Below are 23,308 nucleotides of genomic sequence, written 5' to 3' on the forward strand. Positions count from 1 at the left end.
TGTAATAAGACCAACACTATAATTGAGTTTTGGAAACCTTTATTAAGACCTCAAAAAGAACAAACAAACAAAAACATATTCAGCCCCTATTTTAATGCATATATAACTTTACTTATTTTTTTCTTGACTCATATAAAAGGCCATGCTTAATGAAGGTTGTAGAAGAAGTAAGAAAATGAAGAGAGAAGAGAATAAAGAGAGAGAGTGAATGAGAGAAAGAGAGCGCTTATGACATACATTACGTGCAGAAGACAGTATAGGGACCTGTATATATTTCTATACATACAATAAGCGCAAAAAGTGCTTTATGCATAACAAAAACATGATTTGCTTTTTTTTTTAAACAATGACTTACAAAACCTGCAATATAAACCCCATATGAATTCAATATGAACCTCATGTAGAGATGTTGCACAGATTGAAAACTGAATCAACCTCTACTTCTGTTAGCATCAGTCAGTTTGACAACTGCATCAAGGTATTTTCAGGGAATCTGAATTCCTCTGGAAATACTGTTCAGATACACATACACACACACACACTTTGAGTTATAACTAGGGCCCAAAGTAATTCCTAGAGACAAAAACTGTCAAAATACACAATACATTTTCCTTACCATTTGAATGTAATGGTATTTAAAACACATTTATGCAGACAATATTCATCATGACGTCACTGTTGTCACTTGCTGTCTGTTTGTAAGTCCGAGTTTGATAAAATAAGAATAGAGTAAAAACAGACAATGGTTGTTTAAACATAAAGAGGGAACAGACCGTGGCACTCTGAAGTACTGAGATGTTTGTCTGGCCTGTAATGGAGAATGACATGTGAATATGCATTACTTAAGAGAAGATCAGGTATCGTCTCCTGCTTCCAAGGGACACCAGGAATGAAGAAACTTACAGTTCACTCAAGGTGTCATGTATTGTTTGTGTTCTTTGTGCATGAAAACAGTTTGAGTGTTTGCCTGTGTTTCATATGGTTGCACATTATTGTTCCCCACATCAAAACAGGTTTATGAGGTTCATATCTTGCTTTTTGTCTGAAGAGCTAATGGTCTTAATTCCACTGGGAGTTCACAACAGAATAAAAAGTGACTATGAATACTGTAACTACCTGTAGAGCCTTGAATGATAGATGATTTAGCGACAAAACTAGTAAAACAGGCTTGACTGACCTTGAATTCTTTTCAAAGTTATTTAGCAAGCTCTGTTATCCACCGTTGTGATTGACAGCACACGTCCAGTGTTTATATATGTCGATTCTTCTTTTTTTTGTTGAGACGTTTTCTGATGTGTGCATAATGACAAGCTGAGTGGATGCGCACGCGGCACACGCGGCCTCAGGTCCAGCGGCAACGTTTCCGCTGGCAGGCCTCCGGGTCCGAGGAGCAGCCCTCAGAGTCACTGCCCGAGGAGGGTCCTGGCGGGGTGTGTGTGTTCGAGTGCGTGTGCGTATGATCCAGGCTTAGCACCCATCCCAGTTTGGAGTGAAGAAGGTGTCTGAGGCCGGGCGGCAGGGGCAGGACTCGAAGGGCGTCGACTCCAGATGGGAGCAGCTTGCGGAGTCGTGAGCAACAAAGGTACTGTAGAGAGGTGGGAGCGGAGACGGAGCGAATCACCTTCATGCTGCTTTTGGCCGCGGTGGAACACGCCATTGGAAAAACACGTTTATTCTTCATCTCTGTAGCTGCTACACCTGCCACACACACAACATACAGGTTAAATGGTATTAAATGAGTGGGTTAACAGTGATAAACCTGCTCTCCGGGTGTGTGACTGCTCAATAGTGTCTGATCTCCAAAACACAGGGATGTGCAGTTACAGATTTTCACACAAGACTAGTCTGAACAACTAGTTGTTATAGCCTAGGCTTGTAATATCATGATCACAAAACACGGTTAGGTCCTGTTTCTTATGCATATATGAATGCAAAGCACGACTCTTGAAAAAGGTAACTGACAATTTTTCAAATAAGTAGACTACTGTAACTAACAAACTATTTGTTATAAAAAATTGGTACATTGTAGAGATGTTTTAAAGGGGGTGAATTAAGAGATGTAATCTTGCAAACGTAGCAAAAACATGATGTAAATCCATGTAATAATTGTAATTCTAACAATAATTACAATTTAATGTCATTTAAAGTTATGTTGCAAATTAGAGAAAACTGAAATACACACACAAATAACTGCTCAATAATAAGAAAAATACAATAATAATAATAATAAGTATATAACAATATTTTATTACTGTTTCTTACAGTTAACTAAACAGAAAAAAATGTAATGTTAATATTGTCAAAAACATGTTTGTCTGGTTACTATAAGCTTTGACATTTTCTGTTGACATTCTTTTCCAGGAACATCACTGTTATCTCTGTTACATATCATCTCCCCTAGAGATAAACTGACACTTAAAAATGTGAATTATACTTCAAAAAAAAAAAAAAAAAGAAACGATCACAGCTGAAAGCATAGCTCTTACCGATGCACTTGCGGTTTTTGTAGAAAGTGAGAGTGCCGTGCCAGGTGTCCAAGTGAACGCCAATAATGGATCCCTGTCCGAAGCGTGACGAAAAGCTCACTTTATCACCGTTGTGATGTAACAGACCTGACAAAAACACATATGTAACATTGCAAAAGAATCCTTATGCACTATGCTTTCATGTAAAGTATAGGTGTTTTAAACATAAGTATGTGTTTGCGAACTGAACCCGTTTTACCTGTATATGACAGACCCCAGCTGTCTTCATCTTTACCCAGCAGGCTGCAGAATGTGTGTCTGTATTTGTCCAGATTCACATCTGATGTGCCAATACCAACCATCTAACATAAACAAACAGAGAATTCAACCATTAAGAATAAACAATCCCACATATACTTCCGTTCAAAAGTTTAGGGTTGGTATGAAGTCTCTTCTGCTCACTAAGGCTGCATTTATTTGATCAAAAATACAGTAAAAACAGTAAATTGTGAAATGTTATCACAATTTAAAATAACTGTTTTCTATTTTAATATATTTTAAAAGGTATTTTATTCCTGTGATGGCAAAGCTTAATTTTTAGCATCATGACTCCAGTCTTCAGTGTCACATGATCCTTCAGAAATTATTCTAATATGATGATTTGCTGCTCAAGAAACATTTCTTAGTATTATCAATGTTGAAAACAGTTGTGCTGCTTAATATTTTTGTGGAAACTAGCATTGACAAATGCAAATCTCATTCTGTCATTTTTGCCATCTGTCCTTGGTCCACTTCTATTTTTAATCTACATACTTCCTCTGGGTCAGATCATGTGGCAACATGGTTTTAATTTCCACAGTTACACTGATGATACGAAAATCTATTTTATTGTACAGCCCAATTCTGTTTTTTTCTCCCACTTAACAACTTGCTTTCATGATCTCAAAGTATGGATGGCTCAAAATTACTTAAAGTTGAATACAGAAAAAAATGAAATTCTGTTAGCAGGCCCTAAATCCCTAGTCTCCTCCCAACTTGACTTCTCCATTAACACTGACGGAGTTATAGTCCATCCCTCTTCCACTATATGCATTTTTGGTGTATTGTTAGATTCTTCTGAACCCCATATCAATCAGCTTGTCAAGTCCTGTTTCTTCCATCTTCACAATATTGTCTGTTTAAGACTTTCACTAAATTTCAAAGATGCTGAAACTGTTGTTCATGCTTTTATAACTTTGCGTCTGGATTATTGCAACTCCTTGTTTTATGGCCTACCTAACAAAGTCCTAAATCGCTTGCAGCTAATTCAAAATTCAGATGCTCAGGCCCTCGCATTCACCAAAAAAATCAGCCCACATCACTCCTGTCTTACAGCAACTACACTGCCTCTCTGTTATCTATCATATTCAGTTTAAGATTCTTGTTCTAGTGTTCAAGGCTCATCATGGTTCAGCACCTTCATGGTTCAGCCGGTACTCTGAGATTGAGCTCTGAGAATATGCTTGCAGTACCCAAGGTCCATTTATCTAGTGTGGGTGGTAGGGCTTTCAGCATTTCAGCTTCTAAGCTCTGGAACAAACTACCACAAAACCTTTGTGTTGTCTCTTCACTTCAGACCTTTAAAACTGCTCTCAAAACTCCAGTATTTACAATATGTTTTGTTAATTAATTGCTTGCCTAAATTTTCAGCTCTAGGCCTGCTTCTCTAACTTATGTTGTATATTATATTATCTCTGTTTGCTCCATTTGATTGATCATGTGTTGTATACTGACTGTATACCTGTATATATCTGTGTTCATGTTATCTATTAACTTTATGTAAAGCGTCCTTGGGTCCTTGAAAGGCGCTATATAAATAAAACATATTATTATTATTATACTTTTTTCAGGGTTCTTTGATAAATTGAAAGTAAAAAACAAAAACAGTATTTATTTGAAACGGAAATCTTTTGTACCATTATAAATGTCTTTACTGTCACTTTTGATCAGTTTAATGCACCTTTTCTGAAGTATTAATTTATAAAACAAAAAAATCTTGAGCCCAAACTTTTGAACTGAAGTGTACACATTTTCAAAAAGTAATGCAATGTGGTTCACATCTTGGAAAACTCAACTGATTCAGCAAGTTTCATCCTTAGTAGCTGTATGCTGACAGTTATGCTTCAATCTGCTGAATCAGCCATGCTGCTAAATGTCTAAGTTTAGCATCAACCCTTTTCAGATAAGATGCCCAAAAAAAGCAGGATGCCTCATATTCACAAAAATCATACTGACTATTACTACCAGACAACCATGCATAAAGATGCACATCTGTCCTCTCATCTCTCACCATGTCTGTGCCGTAGACAGGGGAAGTCATTTTAATCTCCCAGAAGTGTTGTCCCTCCGAGAGTTCTTTGGAGCCGCGAATGGCTGCAGTTCCACAGCTATATTCCGAGTGGAAGCTCACTTTCCTGTTCTCACAGCTCAGCAGCGTTGCAGACGACCGGCTGCCCTCATCCCACACCCAGTCAAAATCTGACAAACAAGTGAACAGCCAATAAGAGAACAAGTTTAGTCACAATAAGCATGATCAAGGTAAACAAAAATGTATTAATGTTGCATGTGGCACCACCTTGGTCATCTTCTCCACAGTGGCAGTCTCGCAAGTGCGTGTAACCCCGGAGCCGTGGGTTACAGCTGAGCTCCATCTGTGAATCACAGCTGCAGTATGACTCTCCCGTTACAGGCACTGCACTCGGAACCGCCGGCACAATGGATGGATACTCGGCTTCGGAATCAGAGTCACTGTACTGCGGGACATATGCGTGCAAATTCAGATCTGACATAGTTTCCCTCCGTTTTGTCAGCCATTTGTGCTTTTTTGAACTGAAACGGCTCTTGTAATGTTCAGCACTTCAGACAAAAGGCCACTCACACCGCCTCATCTAAAGGCATTTCCACATCATCCACACCAACCTGCTGGCGATCATAACTCCATTCGTCACTCTCGGAGGCGAGCACCAGCGCTCTCGCATCTGCATCCCGTCGGATTCCACTCCACACGTACCTCCACGCCCTGCTGTTTCTGCTCCGCCTTGACATGCCAACCAGGAGCCACCGCACCTGTCAATCACAGTTGTTTAACAAAGCATAAACAAAGAGAACAAACAGTCAAGTCAAGTCAAATTCATTTGTATAGCACTTTTCACAATGCACAAAGCACAAAGGTTTCAAAGAAGCTTTACAGAAAGTTATGATGTTAATAATATCTTACTATCTTCATGCCTTATAGTCACATATTAGCAGATTAAAGCTTGCCGACCATATTCAGAGGTTTACATTGTGCGATGAAACAAGCAATCAAGCAGAAGCAGTTGATGTTTTCTATATACAGTAGTCACCAAAAGTGATGTCTGGCCAAGGAAAATTTACATCTTCACTCTTTATATCATTAAATATTTGTAAAGCTTTGGTAAGCATATTGCATAGTTGTGCTTGGAGTCAACTGTTTTATTTGTGATAATGCAATGAAACGTCATATTGTGTAGACATAATGTTAAACCAGGCTATCTGTCATTTAAAGAAATTATGAACACATGCAAAAACAAGAGAACCAACAAAATATTAATAACCAATTATGTTGTAGAAAAAAATACAGAAAAAAACTGTAATATTGTGAATTATAACTACAATTTAAAATAATGGTTTTCTATTTTAATATACATTAAAATGTAATTTATTCCTGTGATGCAAAGCTGTATTTTCAGCATCATTACTCCAGTCTTCAGTGTCACATGATCCTTCAGAAGTCATTCTAATATGATGATTTGATACTCAATTATCAATGTTGGAAACAGTTGTGCTGCTTAATACTTTTTTCAGGATTCTTTGATGAATACAAATTTAAAGAACAGCATTTATTTAAAATAGAAATATTTTGTAACAATATACACTACCGTTCAAAATTGTGGGGTCAGTCATTTTTTTCCTTTCTTTTTTTGAAAGAAATTAATACTTTTATTCAGCAACTATGTGAAATTGATAAAAAAGTGATATTGTTAGAAAATATTTCCATTTTGAATAAATTACTGTGCCCTCCACAATTATTGGCACCCTTAGTAATTATAAGCAAAGGCGGCTGTGAAAATAAATCTGCATTGTTTATCCTTTTGATCTTTCATTCAAAAAATTCACAAAATTCTAACCTTTCATTGAAGGAAAACAGTTTAAAGTGGGGGGAAACTCACATTATGAAATAAATGTTTTTCTCCAATACATGTTGGCCATAATTATTGGCACCCCTAGAAATTCTTATTAGTAAAATATCTCTGAAGTATATTCCCATTTATATTTACATTTTTTAGCATACCAGGGTGATCATGAACATGAAATTGTCCAGCCATGACTTCCTGTTCCACAGGAGAATAAACATGAGGAAACACAAAGGCCAAATTTCCTTAATCATTGATCACAATGAGTAAAACCAAAGTTATAGTTCTGATGTGCAGCAAATGATTGTCGAGCTTCACAAAATAGAAAGTGGCTGTAAGAAAATAGCTGAAGCATTGAAAATCCCACTATCAGGGCAATAATTAAGATGTTCCAATAAAGATGTTACAAATCTGCCTGGAAGAGGACGTGTGTCTAAATCGTCCTAATGCGCGGTGAGGAGGAAAGTTTGAGTTGACAAAGACTCTCCAAGGATCACAGCTGGAGAATTGCAGAGATTAGTTGAGTCTTGAGTCTCAGAAAGCCTAAAAAAAATTATCAAAAGCACCTACATCCCCACAAGTTGTTCGGGAGGGTTTCAAGAAAAATCCTCTGCTCTCATCCAGAAACAATCTCCAGCATATTCAGTTGTCAGACACGACTGGAACTTCAAACGGGACTGGCTTCTATGGTCAGATGAAACTAAAAAAAGAGCTTTTTGGCAGCAAACCCACCAGATGGGTTTGGAGCACACATGGATAAAAAGTGCTCCATGTCCACGGTTAAATATACTGCTGGATCTTTAATGTTGTGGGCCTATTTTTGTGTTGGAGGTCCTGGACAACTTGTTCAGATACATTGTGTCATGGATTCTATCAAATACCAACAGATAAAAAAATCAAAACCTAATGGGCCGTGGTTGGATCTTCCATCAGGACAATGATCCAAAACAAACAACAAAACCAGCACAAAAATGTGTCACTGAGCACAAAATGAAGCTTCTGCCATGGTCTTCCCAGTCCCCTGACCTGACCCTAAAGAAAATGAGTGGAGTGAACCGAAGAGAAGAAGCACCAGCATGAAGCTGGGAATCTAAAGGATCTGGAGAGATTCTGCATGAAGGAATGGCCTCAGATCTCTTGTCAGGTGTTCTCCAAACTCATCAGGCATTATAGAAGAAGACTCAGAGCTGTTCTCTTGGCAAAAGGAGGTTGCAAAAAGTTTTGAATAAAAGGGTGCCAATAATTGTGGCCAGCGTGTTTTGGAGAAAAACATTTATTTCATAATGTGAGTTTCCCCCCACTTTCAATTATTTTCCTTAAATGAAAGGTTATAATTTTGTGAATTTTTTGAATGAAAGATCAAAAGGATAAACAATGCAGATTTATTTTCACAGCTGCTTTTGCTCATAATTACTAAGGGTGCCAATAATTGTGGAGGGCACTGTATGTTCTTTTTAACTTTTTATTCATCAATGAATCCTGAAAAAATTATTACAGGTTCCAAAAAAAATATTAAGCACCACAACTGTTTCCAACATTGATAATAACTGAGCAATAAATAGTAATAAATAGTATATTAGAATGATTTTAAAAGGATCATGTAACACTGAAATAAATAACACATAACAATTGCTGCAATAAAAATATATTTATTTTACATATTTATTACATTAAAATTAACTGAATGCGAAAAATAAATAACTTATTTCATTATTTATTATTATAAATAAATCAATATTTATTATTATAAATAAATAAATTTAATATAAATATAATATGGAAATATAAATTTCCCAAAATTTCCAATGAATTCCAATAAAATCTCATAAATTCCCGCTAAGTTTCCAAATTGGAATATTTCCAAAATTCCCCAGGTTAAGTTCCCGTGGAAAGTTTCCGGAAATTTACTGTAAACTTTCCACCCCTTTGCAACCCTAGTTATTACACTATTAACAAATGTCCGCACTTTTCGAAAGGCTTATAAATCATACAGAATGAGTTTTTTTGAGAAAGTAAAAATGTGCATAGTTTCCTGTGATGGGTAGGGGTAGTGTAGGGGGATTGAAAATACAGTTTGTACAGTATAAAAACCATTACGTCTATGGAATGTCCCCACAATTCACAAAAACAAACATGTGAGTGTGAGTATGTGAGTGTGTATTAACAGGTTATACAAGATTCAACTCATCTTTTTAAGTCAGTTTAATAGAATTTAAGTTTATTGACTTATATAGTCAAGCATAAAAAATAGTTTTAAGGAACTGTGTGTTAATATACAGTGTACCAATATATTAGTTTGATATAAGCCATATAAACTTTTGTGTCCCTACCTCATGTGCTCATTGTTTAAAGCTTCAAATAGTGTGTTTTATTGTCGACCCGTTGCACGTGAGGTGCGCTCGTGAAGCAACACTGTACCTGTAGTATTTCACTGTAGTATTTCACGGTAGTATTACACTGTAGTATTACACTGCAGTATTGCACGGTAGTATTACACTGTAGTATTACACTGCAGTATTTCACGATAGTATTACACTGCAGTATTTCACGATAGTATTACACTGCAGTATTTCACAGTAGTATTTCACTGTAGTATTTCAAATATTTAAATACTACAATGTTGTATTTCACTGTAGTATTACACTGTAGTATTTCACTGTAGTGTTTCACTGTAGTATTACACTGTAGTATTTCAAATATTTAAATACTACAGTGTAGTATTTCACTGTAGTTTTTCACTGTAGTATTACACTGTAGTATTTCAAATATTTAAATACTACAGTGTAGTATTTCACTGTAGTTTTTCACTGTAGTATTTCACTGTAGTATTTCAAATATTTAAATACTACAGTGTAGTATTTCACTGTAGTATTTCTCTGCAGTATTTCACTGTAGTATTACACTGTAGTATTTCACTGTAGTATTTCACTGTAGTATTACACTGTAGTATTACACTGTAGTATTACACTGTAGTATTACACTGTAGTATTACACTGTAGTTTTTCACTGTAGTATTACACTGTAGTATTACACTGTAGTTTTTCACTGTAGTATTACACTGTAGTATTACACTGTAGTATTACACTGTAGTTTTTCACTGTAGTATTACACTGCAGTATTTCACGATAGTATTACACTGCAGTATTTCACGGTAGTATTTCACTGTAGTATTTCAAATATTTAAATACTACAATGTTGTATTTCACTGTAGTATTACACTGTAGTATTTCACTGTAGTGTTTCACTGTAGTATTACACTGTAGTATTTCAAATATTTAAATACTACAGTGTAGTATTTCACTGTAGTTTTTCACTGTAGTATTACACTGTAGTATTTCAAATATTTAAATACTACAGTGTAGTATTTCACTGTAGTTTTTCACTGTAGTATTACACTGTAGTATTTCAAATATTTAAATACTACAGTGTAGTATTTCACTGTAGTATTTCTCTGCAGTATTTCACTGTAGTATTACACTGTAGTATTTCACTGTAGTATTTCACTGTAGTATTACACTGTAGTATTTCACTGTAGTATTACACTGTAGTATTACACTGTAGTATTACACTGTAGTATTTCTATGCAGTATTACACTGTAGTATTTCACTGTAGTATTTCTATGCAGTATTACACTGTAGTATTACACTGTAGTATTATTTCACTGTAGTATTATTTCACTGTAGTATTACACTGTAGTATTACACTGTAGTATTACACTGTAGTATTTCTATGCAGTATTACACTGTAGTATTATTTCACTGTAGTATTACACTGTAGTATTTCTATGCAGTATTACACTGTAGTATTTCACTGTAGTATTTCTATGCAGTATTACACTGTAGTATTTCACTGTAGTATTTCACTGTAGTATTATTTCCCTGTAGTATTTCACTGTAGTATTACACTGTAGTATTACACTGTAGTATTACACTGTAGTATTATTTCTCTGTAGTATTTCGCGCGGGATGTAAACAGGCAACACGTTCAGTTTAACTGTTAATGACGTGCATTCAATCATTTCATTTCACACAAGCAGTCATTATGAAGTCTTTGACATGTACCGACATGTATCTTCTTAAGACAGATTCCAAAATAAATACCGTTAAATAAATAAAATAAAATAAAATAAAATAAATAACACGTTCTCTCGTTAGGCCTCGCAGAAAATGGTCAGCGAGAGCCAGACACCTTGCAAGTCTGAAGAGATGAAGGCTTAATCGCTTGCAGGAGAACAGTTCGCCTGTAATCAAGCTAATAAAACCCAATGCTGTTTGGATTTCAACACTACACCAGTCCGTATGACAATAATTGTCAGAAAGTGCAACAGGCTTCGCCATATAATATATGATCTTGGCGCTAACGGACTTAGCAGGCGCTACATCCTGGCTGCTGCATTCACTAGGACAAACACAAGCAAACTTACCTGTCTTTTGGGGGTACCACCGCGATCGCTGGAGTCCCGTATACCTAAAGATTTTTATTATGACACTCTAATGTATGTATCTGTGAAGGGAATCGGATTCTGTCCACTAGGCACCAGCTAACTGTCACACTTTCCTGTGACCTACTTTCACGACAGACGTAAACAATGCTTTAGCAAGTCCCGCCTCTCCAGATCAAAACTCCATTGGCCGAAAATTCCAAGTGGGCGTGGTTTATTGTACAGCTCGCGTAACTATAGGTCTAAACAGCTGTCACTTAAATGTCAAGCTCGTCCCAAGCCTGAAGGCAAAACCCCTTTCTGACGTTCAAGGCACGCTTCCCAATCGTTCCCAAATCCAGACAAGTGTAGCGGGAGCGGGAGTACCTAGAGGCAGAAGTTACATTTGTTATTATTGATTAAACTGAATAGTTTCAATTAGACAAACAGTTCTTTCTGCGTTCTTCATGTTCTGGTATAGCAATTTTCAAGCGATCAATTTAACCAAAATATTCTACCACATGTTTCAGAACAATCTGTTATCTACAATTTGTTATCCACAAAAGTTAGACCCGAATTTTGTTCATTTACAGTGATTAAGATTGGTATTTTGTTGACATAACACACAGCTGTCAAACCTGATCAGTTTGAAGTCTCGAGATGTCACCACGTGACGTTATGTTCGGATCCATTGACGTCCACTGACTGGGAATTATGCGTCTATAGCATTATGAGCTCTACGAGGACATGAACGCTTTTTACAAGTTTAAATAGCGTCATTGCGGGACTTACGACAGGCCATGAACGCACCTTTAGGCCAAAATCAAAAGAAAGAAATAAGAAATTATATTTTGCATAAAGACAATGAAGCCTATTTTAGGACCATTAAGCTTCTAGTCTTTTTTTTTTTATTATTACATCTGTATATCACAATTTCATGAATACATGGTAACACTTAGAATACTGATCCTTCATTAATGAATAACTACACATGAACAAATGAGTAATGCATTATTAACACTCTAGTAACTATTATTAACTATCAAGAAACTCAGATGAATGAATTAGTAAGTAATAGTGCTCAGTTGAAGGTGGTAGTTCACTATTAACTAATCAGTAACTACTGTTTTTTCATTCCTCCCAGAGAACTACTAAGAACTACTATATACATGTTCATAATTAATGTGAATAATGCATAATGTATAATTAATTCTAAAGTGAAGGTCATGGTAAACCACAAGTGATGACTGAAGTATTACCAAATCCTTCAGATGGAATTACTATAATTATTTGGATCAGTATTCTAAAGTGTTCTTACTTTAGAATACTGATCCAAATAATGAGTAATTCCTTGATAATTCCATGATAACTCTCTAGTAACTACTGAAGTCATTTTAAACTTTCGAGGTTTTTGTACAGTTTTGTACAGTAATTCCGTCTGATGTGTTTGGTAACACTTAAGTGGGTTACCATGATCTTCACTTTAGAATTAATTATACATTATGCATTATTCACATTAATTATGAACATGTATATAGTAGTTCTTAGTAGTTCTCTGGGAGGTATGAAAAAAACAGTAGTTACTGATTAGCTAATAGTGAACTACCACCTTCAACTGAGCACTATTACTTACTAATTCATTCATCAGTTTCTTGTTAGTTAATAATAGTTACTAGAGTGTTAATAATGCATTACTCATTTGTTCCTGTATTCTATAGTGTTACCGAATACATAATTTATGTGTATTTAAAAAAAAAAAAAAAAAAAAAAAAAAAAAGGAATTGTATAAAACATAACTTAAATACCTTAAGTAAAACGTTTTTTTTTTCCTTCTCTTAATTGTCACTGACTTAATTTTATTCAAAAATGAAACATGACCTGGATGCTCTTGGCATAATTACAGTAGGCTATGATGTGTTGCTGTTATTATACAATTCAATATAAATCCTCGTATAGACATACATTTTCATGTCTTTTCCTACTGCTGATGTGACATGATAAACGGACTGTCACTGTTAACTATCACTGTTTCTGGTAATGATGTGGTCAGTGCTGCTCTCTAGCGCCCCCTCTCCACCTGTGGAAGCGTGACTGCAGCAACGAAGAGCGGGATGAAGGTGAAGTTTGGTTGAGGCTGCAATGCAGAGATTCAGACAACCAGATGGTAACCTGTGGATTAATCCCTCATATCAGTCTATTCGTATCTTGACTCTCTATGATGTGAGAGCATCACGATTGTTAAATGTATAGTTTCTGAATATATTTAGGTGAAACATAATTCTCAGATATTTTTGCTTTTTTTAATGGCAATGTTACACTCCAAGGATTGACTTGATCATCTGCAGTATATTTCCATCTTCACATCACATGTATGATTGAATAAAAGAGAAACTGAAATTAGGTTGAGGAAGTTTTATTCGGAAACTGGACAAGCTGCGCTGGTGTTCACCCATTAATGGAACCAGAAACAGTATCAACTACAGGTAAAACGCTACACGTCTGAAGAATGTCATGTTAAGAGTTAAAACACACTCTCGCTCACAAACACACGTGTGCATACATTCGTTTCACACGCACTTAGTAAACTTGCACATCAATACCTTAAGACAATGGTCTCCATGGTAATCAATGATTAACATACCCAAAGGAACTCAAATTTCCCACAGAGCAATTCACCTACCTATACAGATATATTTATTTATATATTTCTGATACACGCACACTCACGTAATTCATTTAGATAATCAGGATATCAATAAAGACTTTGATCCATTTAAACTGTTTAATGAACATCTCAATCTTCATAAATAATCAGCAGAAACAAACAAAACAAAAAAAACAAAAACAGTAATAATCCATCTTTTTTTTTTTACATTTAGGTCCTCGACATCAGTGTCTCAATTTGAATGGTCCCAAAAGTGAGAAAACAAAATGACAGTTGATTTGTTCTTCAAACATGAATAAAATTGACAAAATAAAAGGATGACAAACAAGTGTAGCATAGGAGAAAGAGGGCATCTATTTAAACAGACACACAGGACGAGAGCAATAGCTACACAGCGCATTTACAGGGGAACACACATCAGGCTACTATACACAGAGAGGAAGTTCAATCACACATTCACTTGCAAACAGCACACTCACGATACACGCATGCACGCAAAAAAATCCTCTCTCATCGTTTCGGGTGGTGAAATTTTTCAATGTGTTTCATTAGGAGGATGTTTGTGTTGGTGCGTGTGTGTGTGGTTGATGGTTGTTCATGTGTAATAGATGATAAGAGCAACGATTAACCCTTGGTGGACAGGATAAGGGCGACAATTAGCCCGTAAAGCCCCAGAACCTCAGCGAAAATGAGGATGAGGATCATCCCCACAAACAAACGAGGCTGCTGGGCTGTTCCCCTCACTCCTGCGTCACCCACAATACCAATGGCGAAGCCAGCCGCGAGACCACTCAGACCGACGCTCAGCCCGGCACCAAGGTGCAAGAAACTCCTAAAGAGAGAGACACGCACACATATTTTACATTATGAAGACAATTGGAAAATGTAGTAATTGGGATTTTACCATTACATCCTAATAATAATAAATGCAAAAATCTTACACCTCCATGAACAGATGTAGCCTCTTTAATTGTTTATATACTCTCACTACCAAACATTACAAAGACAATAAACCGTAAACAGTAATTAGGATTTTTCATTATAACTAAAAATTTATTTTAAAAAAATAACACTGCATGGTCTTCAGTTACAAAAGTGATTGTCGAGCAGTGAGAGATTTCCTCTCTTTTGTTGTTTGATAAACATTAATGACAGACAACAGCAGGTTTATTCGGCTGCTGTCACTTTAAGATTGAATGCACGGATCCAATATACTGTTACACATGCGTTTTCTTTCTCAACTGTTTACGTCCACTTAAGGCAAGATGAGTTGTCCTTCGCTGCTTCAATGGTTTAAAATCACTTGTTTTTACAACCGCAATGCTTAAAAATGCATGTAAACGATAAGCTTGATGGCGCAGCATGGCAATGTCGCTTGAGTGTACCCACAATAGACTAAAATCCCTACCGGTTGACAAATTTCTACTGGTTAATAGTGTTTACTGGTATATCGCCTAGGGCTGCTCGATTAATTGAAATTAAACCGCACACAATTTGGCAATTGGTTGTGATTTTTTTTTTTATGTGCAGCTTGTCAGTGAATTACAGCTAAATGCTGCTCCATCTGAAAGCCAGAGGGCGCTCTCCACATATGCCCTGCAGAAGAAAGATAATGCACATCATTCCAGGAAATCCCTATGGGCATTATACTATTGCTGTAGCTGAATAAACAGACGATTGAAATGCTTTGATTTATTAAACATGACTAATAAACACACGACTACGAGAATATATGGTTTATCTGAGTTCTTCAAGCCTTCTCTGGTATTTTCATAATAAAGTATATTAATAATGCAATGCTAATCAACATAGCCTTTATCACTGTATGGAATACTAGGAAATAATATGTTGTGTGCCTTATTCTGTGTAAGAAGCCACATCATCTCACAGAAGGATGTCATTTCAAACACTCGACTGACATTATGAAGTTCATTTGGAGTAAAAACAGGTTATTAAATGTTGTCTTTTGCTGGACAAGAGGTTCATACATGCTTCTCATTTTTGGAAAGATGTTTGATGTGTGCTGCTGATTTAAATGCATGTTATAAGCAACTCAAAGTCGCAGTGCTTTCAGATGGGGCAGCATTTACTACTGATCACAGAGCCATGATTCACAGAGAAGCGGTGCATAAAAAAAATTAAAATAATCTTCGCAGCCTTTGCGATTCCATAAACACACTAAACCAAATGGTTTAAGCAATGTTTCGGGTTAATTTCAATTAATCGAGCAACCCTAATATCGCTCACCCCTAGTTGATATACTCTCACTATCAATTTTTAATATAGTGTTATATCTTTTTTGGAACAATACATTTTATTTATCAAACATTATAAAAACAATACAATTTAGACCATTGGAATTTTTCCAGTACAACCAAATAAAATATATTTATAATAATTTAAAAAAAAGAAAAAAAGAATACCCTTACACCTCCACGTAAAGAAACTGTAATGGCCTCTTTAATTGTTTATAAACTCATTTCCAATCAACTCCAGTGGTACACCTAGATTTTCTTATTATTATAGTTAGCTATTTGAATTACAACTCAAGAAAGCTGACAGTGACTTGTAGGAAAATCAGACACTTGTGAGGTATGTGACTCACTTGAAAAGGCTGATGGTGGCAGAGATGTTGTTGGCAATGAGTACAGCCACCACCAGGCCGTAAATGGCAATGATACCCGCCATGACCACGGGAATGATGGACTTCATGATCAGCTCCGGTCGCATCACTGACATGGCAGCAATGCCTGTGCCGCTCTTGGCTGTCCCATATGCAGCACCCAATGCTAAAAAGAGAAAAGAGGATGATTTATATGTGCAAGGAGACAAAGAGAGTGAGAACAAGCACTTATGATGGGTTAAAGTTATATGACCACCCAGCCCCAATAAACACCAGCTGTTCCATGGACACTGTAAGTGTTTAAGAAAAAACAATACAGGCAAAACCATTGTTTTTTCATGCATTGTCAAAGTTGAGATTTGGAGCCATTTTGCGTCTTTTAGTGCAAAGAAAACATCTAAAATACACACTAAGTGTTTATTTTATTACACATTACCTATTTATGTCTGTAGATTTCAAATAATTTTGAAAATGCGTTTATCCAATGTTCAGATTTCTGGAAATCTGGAATGCAAATTACAGTAGGCTATGATGTGTGCAAATCCATGCATATTTATTGTTTGTCAACATTTGTGTGTTTAAACAACATTTCAGAAAACCTGCAATACAAAACCATGTTATGACGTAATGTAGTGACTAATAAGGCTGGGTAAAAAAATATTGCTTTCTCGATTTTAATCGATTCTCATTTTTACGAACCGATATCGATTCTTAAATCCCAAGAATCGATTAGTCTAGTCTGTTTTCACAGTTGATGAATGAACAGAATATGTAGTGCCTCCCATCCAATAAATCGCAACAATCTTTGTGCTTTGTTACTTTTGACATGAAGCAAAGTCTCACATTTCAAATGACGCCCATCTTATTATGAGATTCAAAAAATAAATACCGTTTTGGCGCTGTTTAATGTGGCATGACAGATCGCTTTAGTGCCTCAGTTAAAGAGAAGTGGCAGTACGGAGCGCATGTGAACATCCTCTCCTCTGCTTTAAAGGTGCTATAGAGGATGTTTTGTTTTATACATTTTTGCAATATTACTTGAAACTGTCTTTACTAACCAATAAAAAGACTATTTATTAGGTACACTGAAAGGAATAATATTAATATACATCATCTGTGAACATCACATTTACCTCAGAAAAACATATTCAGTGACCATAAACTCATTAGTCAGCTAGAAAAGTGAACTATAGAAAGCAAGATATTGATAAATATAGCTATGCACCATAACATATTCATTATAATTTTCACTTCAATATTTCAATTCACTTCACTTCAATATTTCATGCATGTTTGAATAAATCAGTTATGACAGCTGTGATTTAAATGTTTATATTTAAAAAAAACGAATTGGAGTAGAAATATGATTATGTAATTCTAAACTTTATTTATAATAAAAACATAACTGAGTGTAATTTAAGTGTTTGTATATAAATAAGTTACTTTAACCTTCAATATTATAGTAAAGTAGTACCAACTGACTCCCATGTGTAGTTTACAGCATTAGTTGAGAGATTTTTTTCCTCTAGAAAATTTGCCATGTACTTTAACTGAAATACTAAATCCAAAATAATCGATATCGAATCGAAAGCATGTGAATAGAAATCGAATCGAATCGTGAAAATTGTGTCAATACCCAGCCCTAGTGACTAATCAACTGAGGAAGTATTTTGATATGTATTAATTATATTTTTACCCTATTTACATGTGTCGTCTTGCATTAAAAGACTTTAAAAGCCAAAGTCAGCAAAACATTAAGACAGTGTAAAATTCTCGTCGCTTTCAGTCACATGACTGACAACAGTAGTGAGTCCTCTCGGTTTGGAGGAAGAAGAAGGAGGAGGAGGAGGAGGTGCGTCAATTTTATTTGGACCATTCCGGTGTGCTGAGACGGAACTTAAAGTGTAAAATACTAAGAGTAACCGCTGTTGTTGTGGCTCTGAGATAAAGAGTTAAAATGACAAGGACGTTTTTGTCTGGGCGTGTAGTTCGTGTTTAAAAAAGGACTGTCGCATTAGATAAGAGCAAACCTGTTTATGTTAATTAAGTAATGCATTTCCTATTGGCTTGAGAAAAAAAAAATCAATGACACTAAATCAGTTAGACGACGCTACAGTCCCAGTCTAGACAAGTTTATGAGATTTATAAGAAGGTTATAAGAAAATATAGAGGACATTAAATAAATGACGTCCCTGCGCAAACATTAAAACAGCAGACTCGGCTCGTCCGAAACGAAAGCGTCTTAAGTTTTCCACGCAGGGCTCGGTAAACCGTGACAACGAAGGAAATAAAGAAACGAAATAAATAATTTATAGACATTACGTCAACTGAGACGTCATGTGCCGTGATGGAAACCTTCGCATCTCTTCTTCTTCTCCTACTACAGGTAACACGGATCAGCGAGCCGCAACACTGCCGTTCACATCGATACCAAGCGATCATCGATTATATTTCTCATTTAATAAGTGAGGGACACTCGATTTAAGGTTCAAATGACGCGTCTCTTACCGCTGAACACCATCGCCGCTGAGGCACCCATCACGGCGAAGAAGGGTGAGTACTCGGGGCTCGTGGAGGTGGAGGACATTCTTCTGGCGCGTTCAGGACACTAAAACTAAAGACAGAGAGGGGTGAAGGCTTCAGTCTAGGAGGCTAAGGTCCCAAAGAAGGTCTGTTCTGGGTTGACAGGTCTTGTAAGAGCAGGAGAGGAGCGCGAAGGATGGTCACGAATCCGACAGGACGCTGATCGCCGGTGGAGAGGAAGAAAATGGCGAAATGGAGAGTGTCACATGATCAACCATGAGTGCAGGGTCCATTTCCGCTTCTTCAGGGATGACTTATGAATACGCAATCCGTATCATTTTAGGATTTTGAAATGACTGACGGTCACGGGATCGCAGAACGGACTTTTAGCGTTTTAGTAGAATTAAGTGCACATTGGTAGTCTTGTGTGAGCATTCGGTGGTTTTGTCACTTGAACGACACCCCTATTTGAAAGGCATTTTGGTATATTCCATTGCAGGCTTCCACTTTGATATGTGAAAGCAATCCCAGATCATAGAAGGAATATAGGCTTGTAAACCAGTTGTTTATCTGGTTTAATTCTGTCATAACCACCAGATATTAGGCAGAAGTGATATGGATAAGATTAAAATCTTTTATGGATTTAACCATTTTAACAATAAGGCATATATGCTGTTCCAAAAAGCTCAAAATCCAATTGCTGAATGCATTTACTACAGCTCTTTGTAGACCCCCATTAATGAAACTAGAAAAAGGTATACTGAAGCATTTAAATGTCAATGAAATGTTGAAGTAACACTATTTTAACATTGCCTGTGGACGTGCATGAGGTGTGCATTGTCATGTGCTTAGTCTCATGACTTCTAGGCTTGGAGCTGGAGAGTCCAGAGAGGAAGTAACGTTATGTTACTCACTCCCGGGCACAGACATGAGCAGACTCCTGCAATATTAAAACTGCTGTATTGTATGAACTGCTCTGTATTGTGTGTGTGTGTGTGTGTGTGTGTGTGTGTGTGTGTGTGTGTGTGAACTTCCCTTTTCTGATTTTTGATTTGAACTAAAATACTAAAAGTTCCACTCTGATATATTCCTTCCTCTGCATGATGGCTGCTAATGACAGTCACCTGAGATTATATATTACCTACATTTTACACTGCTGTAGTTAAAATAAAACCTCTTCAGATAAAGAAGACTGAATAGTAAGTGAAAATGTTTAAAGGAAAATACACTCTTTTCTTCTATTGAATGAAAAAAAGAGTGTAAATTCACTGTCTTTTTACACATCTATAGGCCTATACACTAAAATGAGACATAACCATGTAGGTACCAGTGACAATATTTTCAATCCACAATGAATTTTGTCTATAAATATTAATACCACAGTTGATTATATTGCTCAAGATTCAATGCTTTACTGTTGCAACTAGCTATTTGGAAATTGTCCCACTGTGCTCATTGACTTTAATAGTAGCAGGAACATCAGCCATTTAATGAACACATGTAACAAAATGACAAAATAGCCTACTTAAACTGAAGAAATGAAATGGTACACAATATAGACAAGTATATTTAGGCGAGATACATATAATATTCTTGCATTTGTAAAGTCAGTGAAGAAAACTTCACATTTTTAGGAGAGTAGGCTGATTTGACACAGGAAAATCTAAATCCACATATATTTCACAAGATGTTTTAGGATGCTCATGGAGGATTAATATGTTTTTCCATTGGATGTCGCTGTAATTCTTCATATTTCGTTTCTTTGTCTACGTGGCACTCGCTCATCTGGTGTCCGGTGCTGCTCTCTGTTGGTAATCTGGATCCAGCATCGCTGAAAACCAACCAAATCACTTCTCAAGTTTAAAGAAGCCTTCATTTTCGTCTCGCCTGGTCTTGTTATGAGCGCGGATGGCTTGTTTTATTTACTGATATAAGGTTATATGACATAAATGTATTTTCTCAAAACAACTGTAGGGGGCACCCGGATTTGAACCGGGGACCTCTTGATCTGCAGTCAAATGCTCTACCACTGAGCTATACCCCCTCCCTGTATTGACGTCGTGTAGTTATTCATATATAAACATGTACATGTAATGATGTAAAAGCTCATAATGAAAAATTATACTAATTTATTAATTTAACTCCGCAGAATTATGTTTGTTTGACCATATTTAATTCATTAACGACACATGAATAATTCTACACATTAGGCCGTTTCATCCTCACTATGGCTCTTTATTTTGAAATTTTTGCACATCCATTGACATAAAATACATGCATTTGAAAATAGTGAGAGTTTGTAAATAAGAATAGGGGAAAAAAATATTATACAGACAACCATATATCTTGGGGTTTTGTGGTACTGTTTCAGCCATGGACTGCGCCTTTAGGAAAATATATTTCAGTAGTGTCTTCTAGATTAAAGGGAGGAGGAACACAGCAGTCTGCTGTGGGTTTTGTTTGTCATGTGCTATCCTGTAGGAACAGTGTTTGTATGACAGATAGATGAGAGAGACTTCCTAGAGGAAGTGCGAAGTCTCATCTTGTGAGTGTGTCCTGCGTCCTCCAGTGAATTCACGTTACAGCTGTTCCTCATCCCAGAATCCAGAGGCATGATCCCACAAACTGAGCTTCTTCCTACAAATACAACGCGCATATAGCTATTATTGTGAGGCCTAGCAATAATAATAATAATAAAATAATAACATAAGCCCGCGTTAGTCTATTGTGCGATTTCATTTACTATTACAATTCTAATATCTAGCTACATTTTGAAATTATAGTCCTAATTATTCATTTATATTTTAACATCATTTAACCATAACAACCTGCCTTAACACAATAATTTGTTCCGTAATCCCACTATCATCAAGGACAGCTAGTATAAACAGCACAAAGAGTGTTGTTTTGTGTATGAAGTGTAAAAACACAATTTGTTAACATTCATCGCCAACCTTTGTGTTCAAATCCCTCCCGAGGACGTGAATCACGCATCAGCTCTTCGTCGATGCTGCCGTCAAATCAGAGCATGTAGATGATGTAGGACAGGAACATGAGGCCGATGATGGCGAAGAACATCAATATCAAGATGTCCAGCATGATGTTTGCAGAGCAGCGGGTCAAAAAAGATGGGGAGGATGATCAGTCACCCCCTCTATAGTAGCAGCGATAACGGCTGTTCCGCTGTGGACCGTCTGAGACCCTCCCCAACAGCTGCACACTACACTGTCCTCCCTTCTAGAAGGATGCAGCGAGCAACAACATGGGCTCAAAGTGGAATTTATCATGTGCATCCTCTTTTGAAGAGTGCACAATTTGCTTATCAGGATCAAACTTGTCTGTACTTTAGCCTACTATAGGAAAAAATCAAGTGAACTAGATGATAAGGAAGCAACAATTTTATATGGATTTGTTTATTAGGAATAATAATAGATTAGTTAGGCAGCTAATTCTGTTACATTTGAAAGTTGAGCGGGATGTGTCTGCTTCTGCTGAGTTATGACTCCAAATGCATGTTTAGATGCGCACATTAGGTGAACCATGACATGAAGGCAAGCATTTACACATACTCACAAGGGCTTTTTTTGACATAAGCATCACATTTTTTCACCTTTTAGTTCCTTTACAAAATCCTTCCTCTTTATTTTTGGGTGATCTGTCATTTGATAATGACCATTGCTAACAGTGAGATGATAAACATACTGTCATACTTTCCACCAGTGTGTGTAAAAGAAGAAGAATCAACTTGAGCTAAACCTTGTTAGATCTATGCTAGAATAGATATTAGAATAAAGAGTTGGAACAAAAGAGTTACTGCAATGAAAAGGATTTAAGTATTTAAATGATCTGATTTGGATATTTATGCAATCTTGTATATTTTTAGTATCTTGCTTCACTTTGTCTCATCTCATAAAAAACAAAAAACAAAAACTGCATTGCAAAATTGTTTTACAAAGGCCATGACATGAGCATGAGAATCCAAATTTATACAATACAATACTATACCATTCAAACTATGGGGTCAGTAAGTTGTTGTTTTTTTGTTTTGTTTTTAAAAAGAAATTAGAATAAAAGTAAATACTAAATAAAAGAAACATTATTCAGTGAAGATGACAGCAAAGACATTTTTTCAAAAGATTTCTATTTCAACTAAATGCTGTTGTTTTGAACTTTCTAGTCATCAAAGAATCCTGAAAAAATGTAAAAAGGTTTGCATAAAAATATTATGCGGTACAACGGTTTTCAACAATGATAAATGTTTCTTGAGCCCCAAATCATCATAATATTAGAATGATTTCTGAAGGATCATGTGACACTGAAGACTGGAGTAATGAATAATGCTGAAAATTCAGCTTTGACATCACAGGAATAAATCACATTTTAAAATAGAAAACAGCTATTTTAAAGGGTTAGTTCAC

The 23,308-nt window shown here is 36.1% G+C and overlaps 2 protein-coding genes and 1 non-coding gene across 4 annotated transcripts; all 3 read right to left on the minus strand.

Annotated features, from left to right (window-relative positions):
* Positions 1–22: 22 nt before the first annotated feature.
* On the minus strand, positions 23–11,260 carry spsb3a (splA/ryanodine receptor domain and SOCS box containing 3a). 2 transcript variants are annotated; one of them, XM_048208838.1, is made up of 7 exons: positions 11,083–11,260; positions 5,424–5,570; positions 5,080–5,252; positions 4,795–4,982; positions 2,725–2,827; positions 2,487–2,612; positions 23–1,698 (listed from the first exon to the last, which is right to left on the minus strand). In XM_048208838.1, exons 2-7 carry the CDS (start codon positions 5,486–5,488, stop codon positions 1,343–1,345), a joined length of 1,011 nt encoding a protein of 336 aa, XP_048064795.1. In that variant the 5' UTR covers positions 5,489–5,570; positions 11,083–11,260; the 3' UTR covers positions 23–1,342. The 2 variants fall into 2 exon arrangements, with proteins under 2 accessions (XP_048064795.1, XP_048064787.1); XM_048208830.1 differs by having other exon boundaries at positions 5,080–5,257; positions 11,083–11,257.
* A 2,216-nt stretch (positions 11,261–13,476) lies between these two features.
* On the minus strand, positions 13,477–19,168 carry atp6v0ca (ATPase H+ transporting V0 subunit ca). The gene is made up of 3 exons (XM_048208849.1): positions 18,876–19,168; positions 16,350–16,533; positions 13,477–14,576 (listed from the first exon to the last, which is right to left on the minus strand). Exons 1-3 carry the CDS (start codon positions 18,952–18,954, stop codon positions 14,369–14,371), a joined length of 471 nt encoding a protein of 156 aa, XP_048064806.1. The 5' UTR covers positions 18,955–19,168; the 3' UTR covers positions 13,477–14,368.
* A 1,694-nt stretch (positions 19,169–20,862) lies between these two features.
* Positions 20,863–20,934, minus strand: trnac-gca. The gene has a single exon. It is a non-coding gene; the product is annotated as a tRNA-Cys (tRNA).
* Between the last annotated feature and the right edge of the window lie 2,374 nt (positions 20,935–23,308).

Source organism: Megalobrama amblycephala, linkage group LG1, assembly GCF_018812025.1.
Source record: "Megalobrama amblycephala isolate DHTTF-2021 linkage group LG1, ASM1881202v1, whole genome shotgun sequence".
Lineage (NCBI taxonomy): Eukaryota > Metazoa > Chordata > Actinopteri > Cypriniformes > Xenocyprididae > Megalobrama > Megalobrama amblycephala.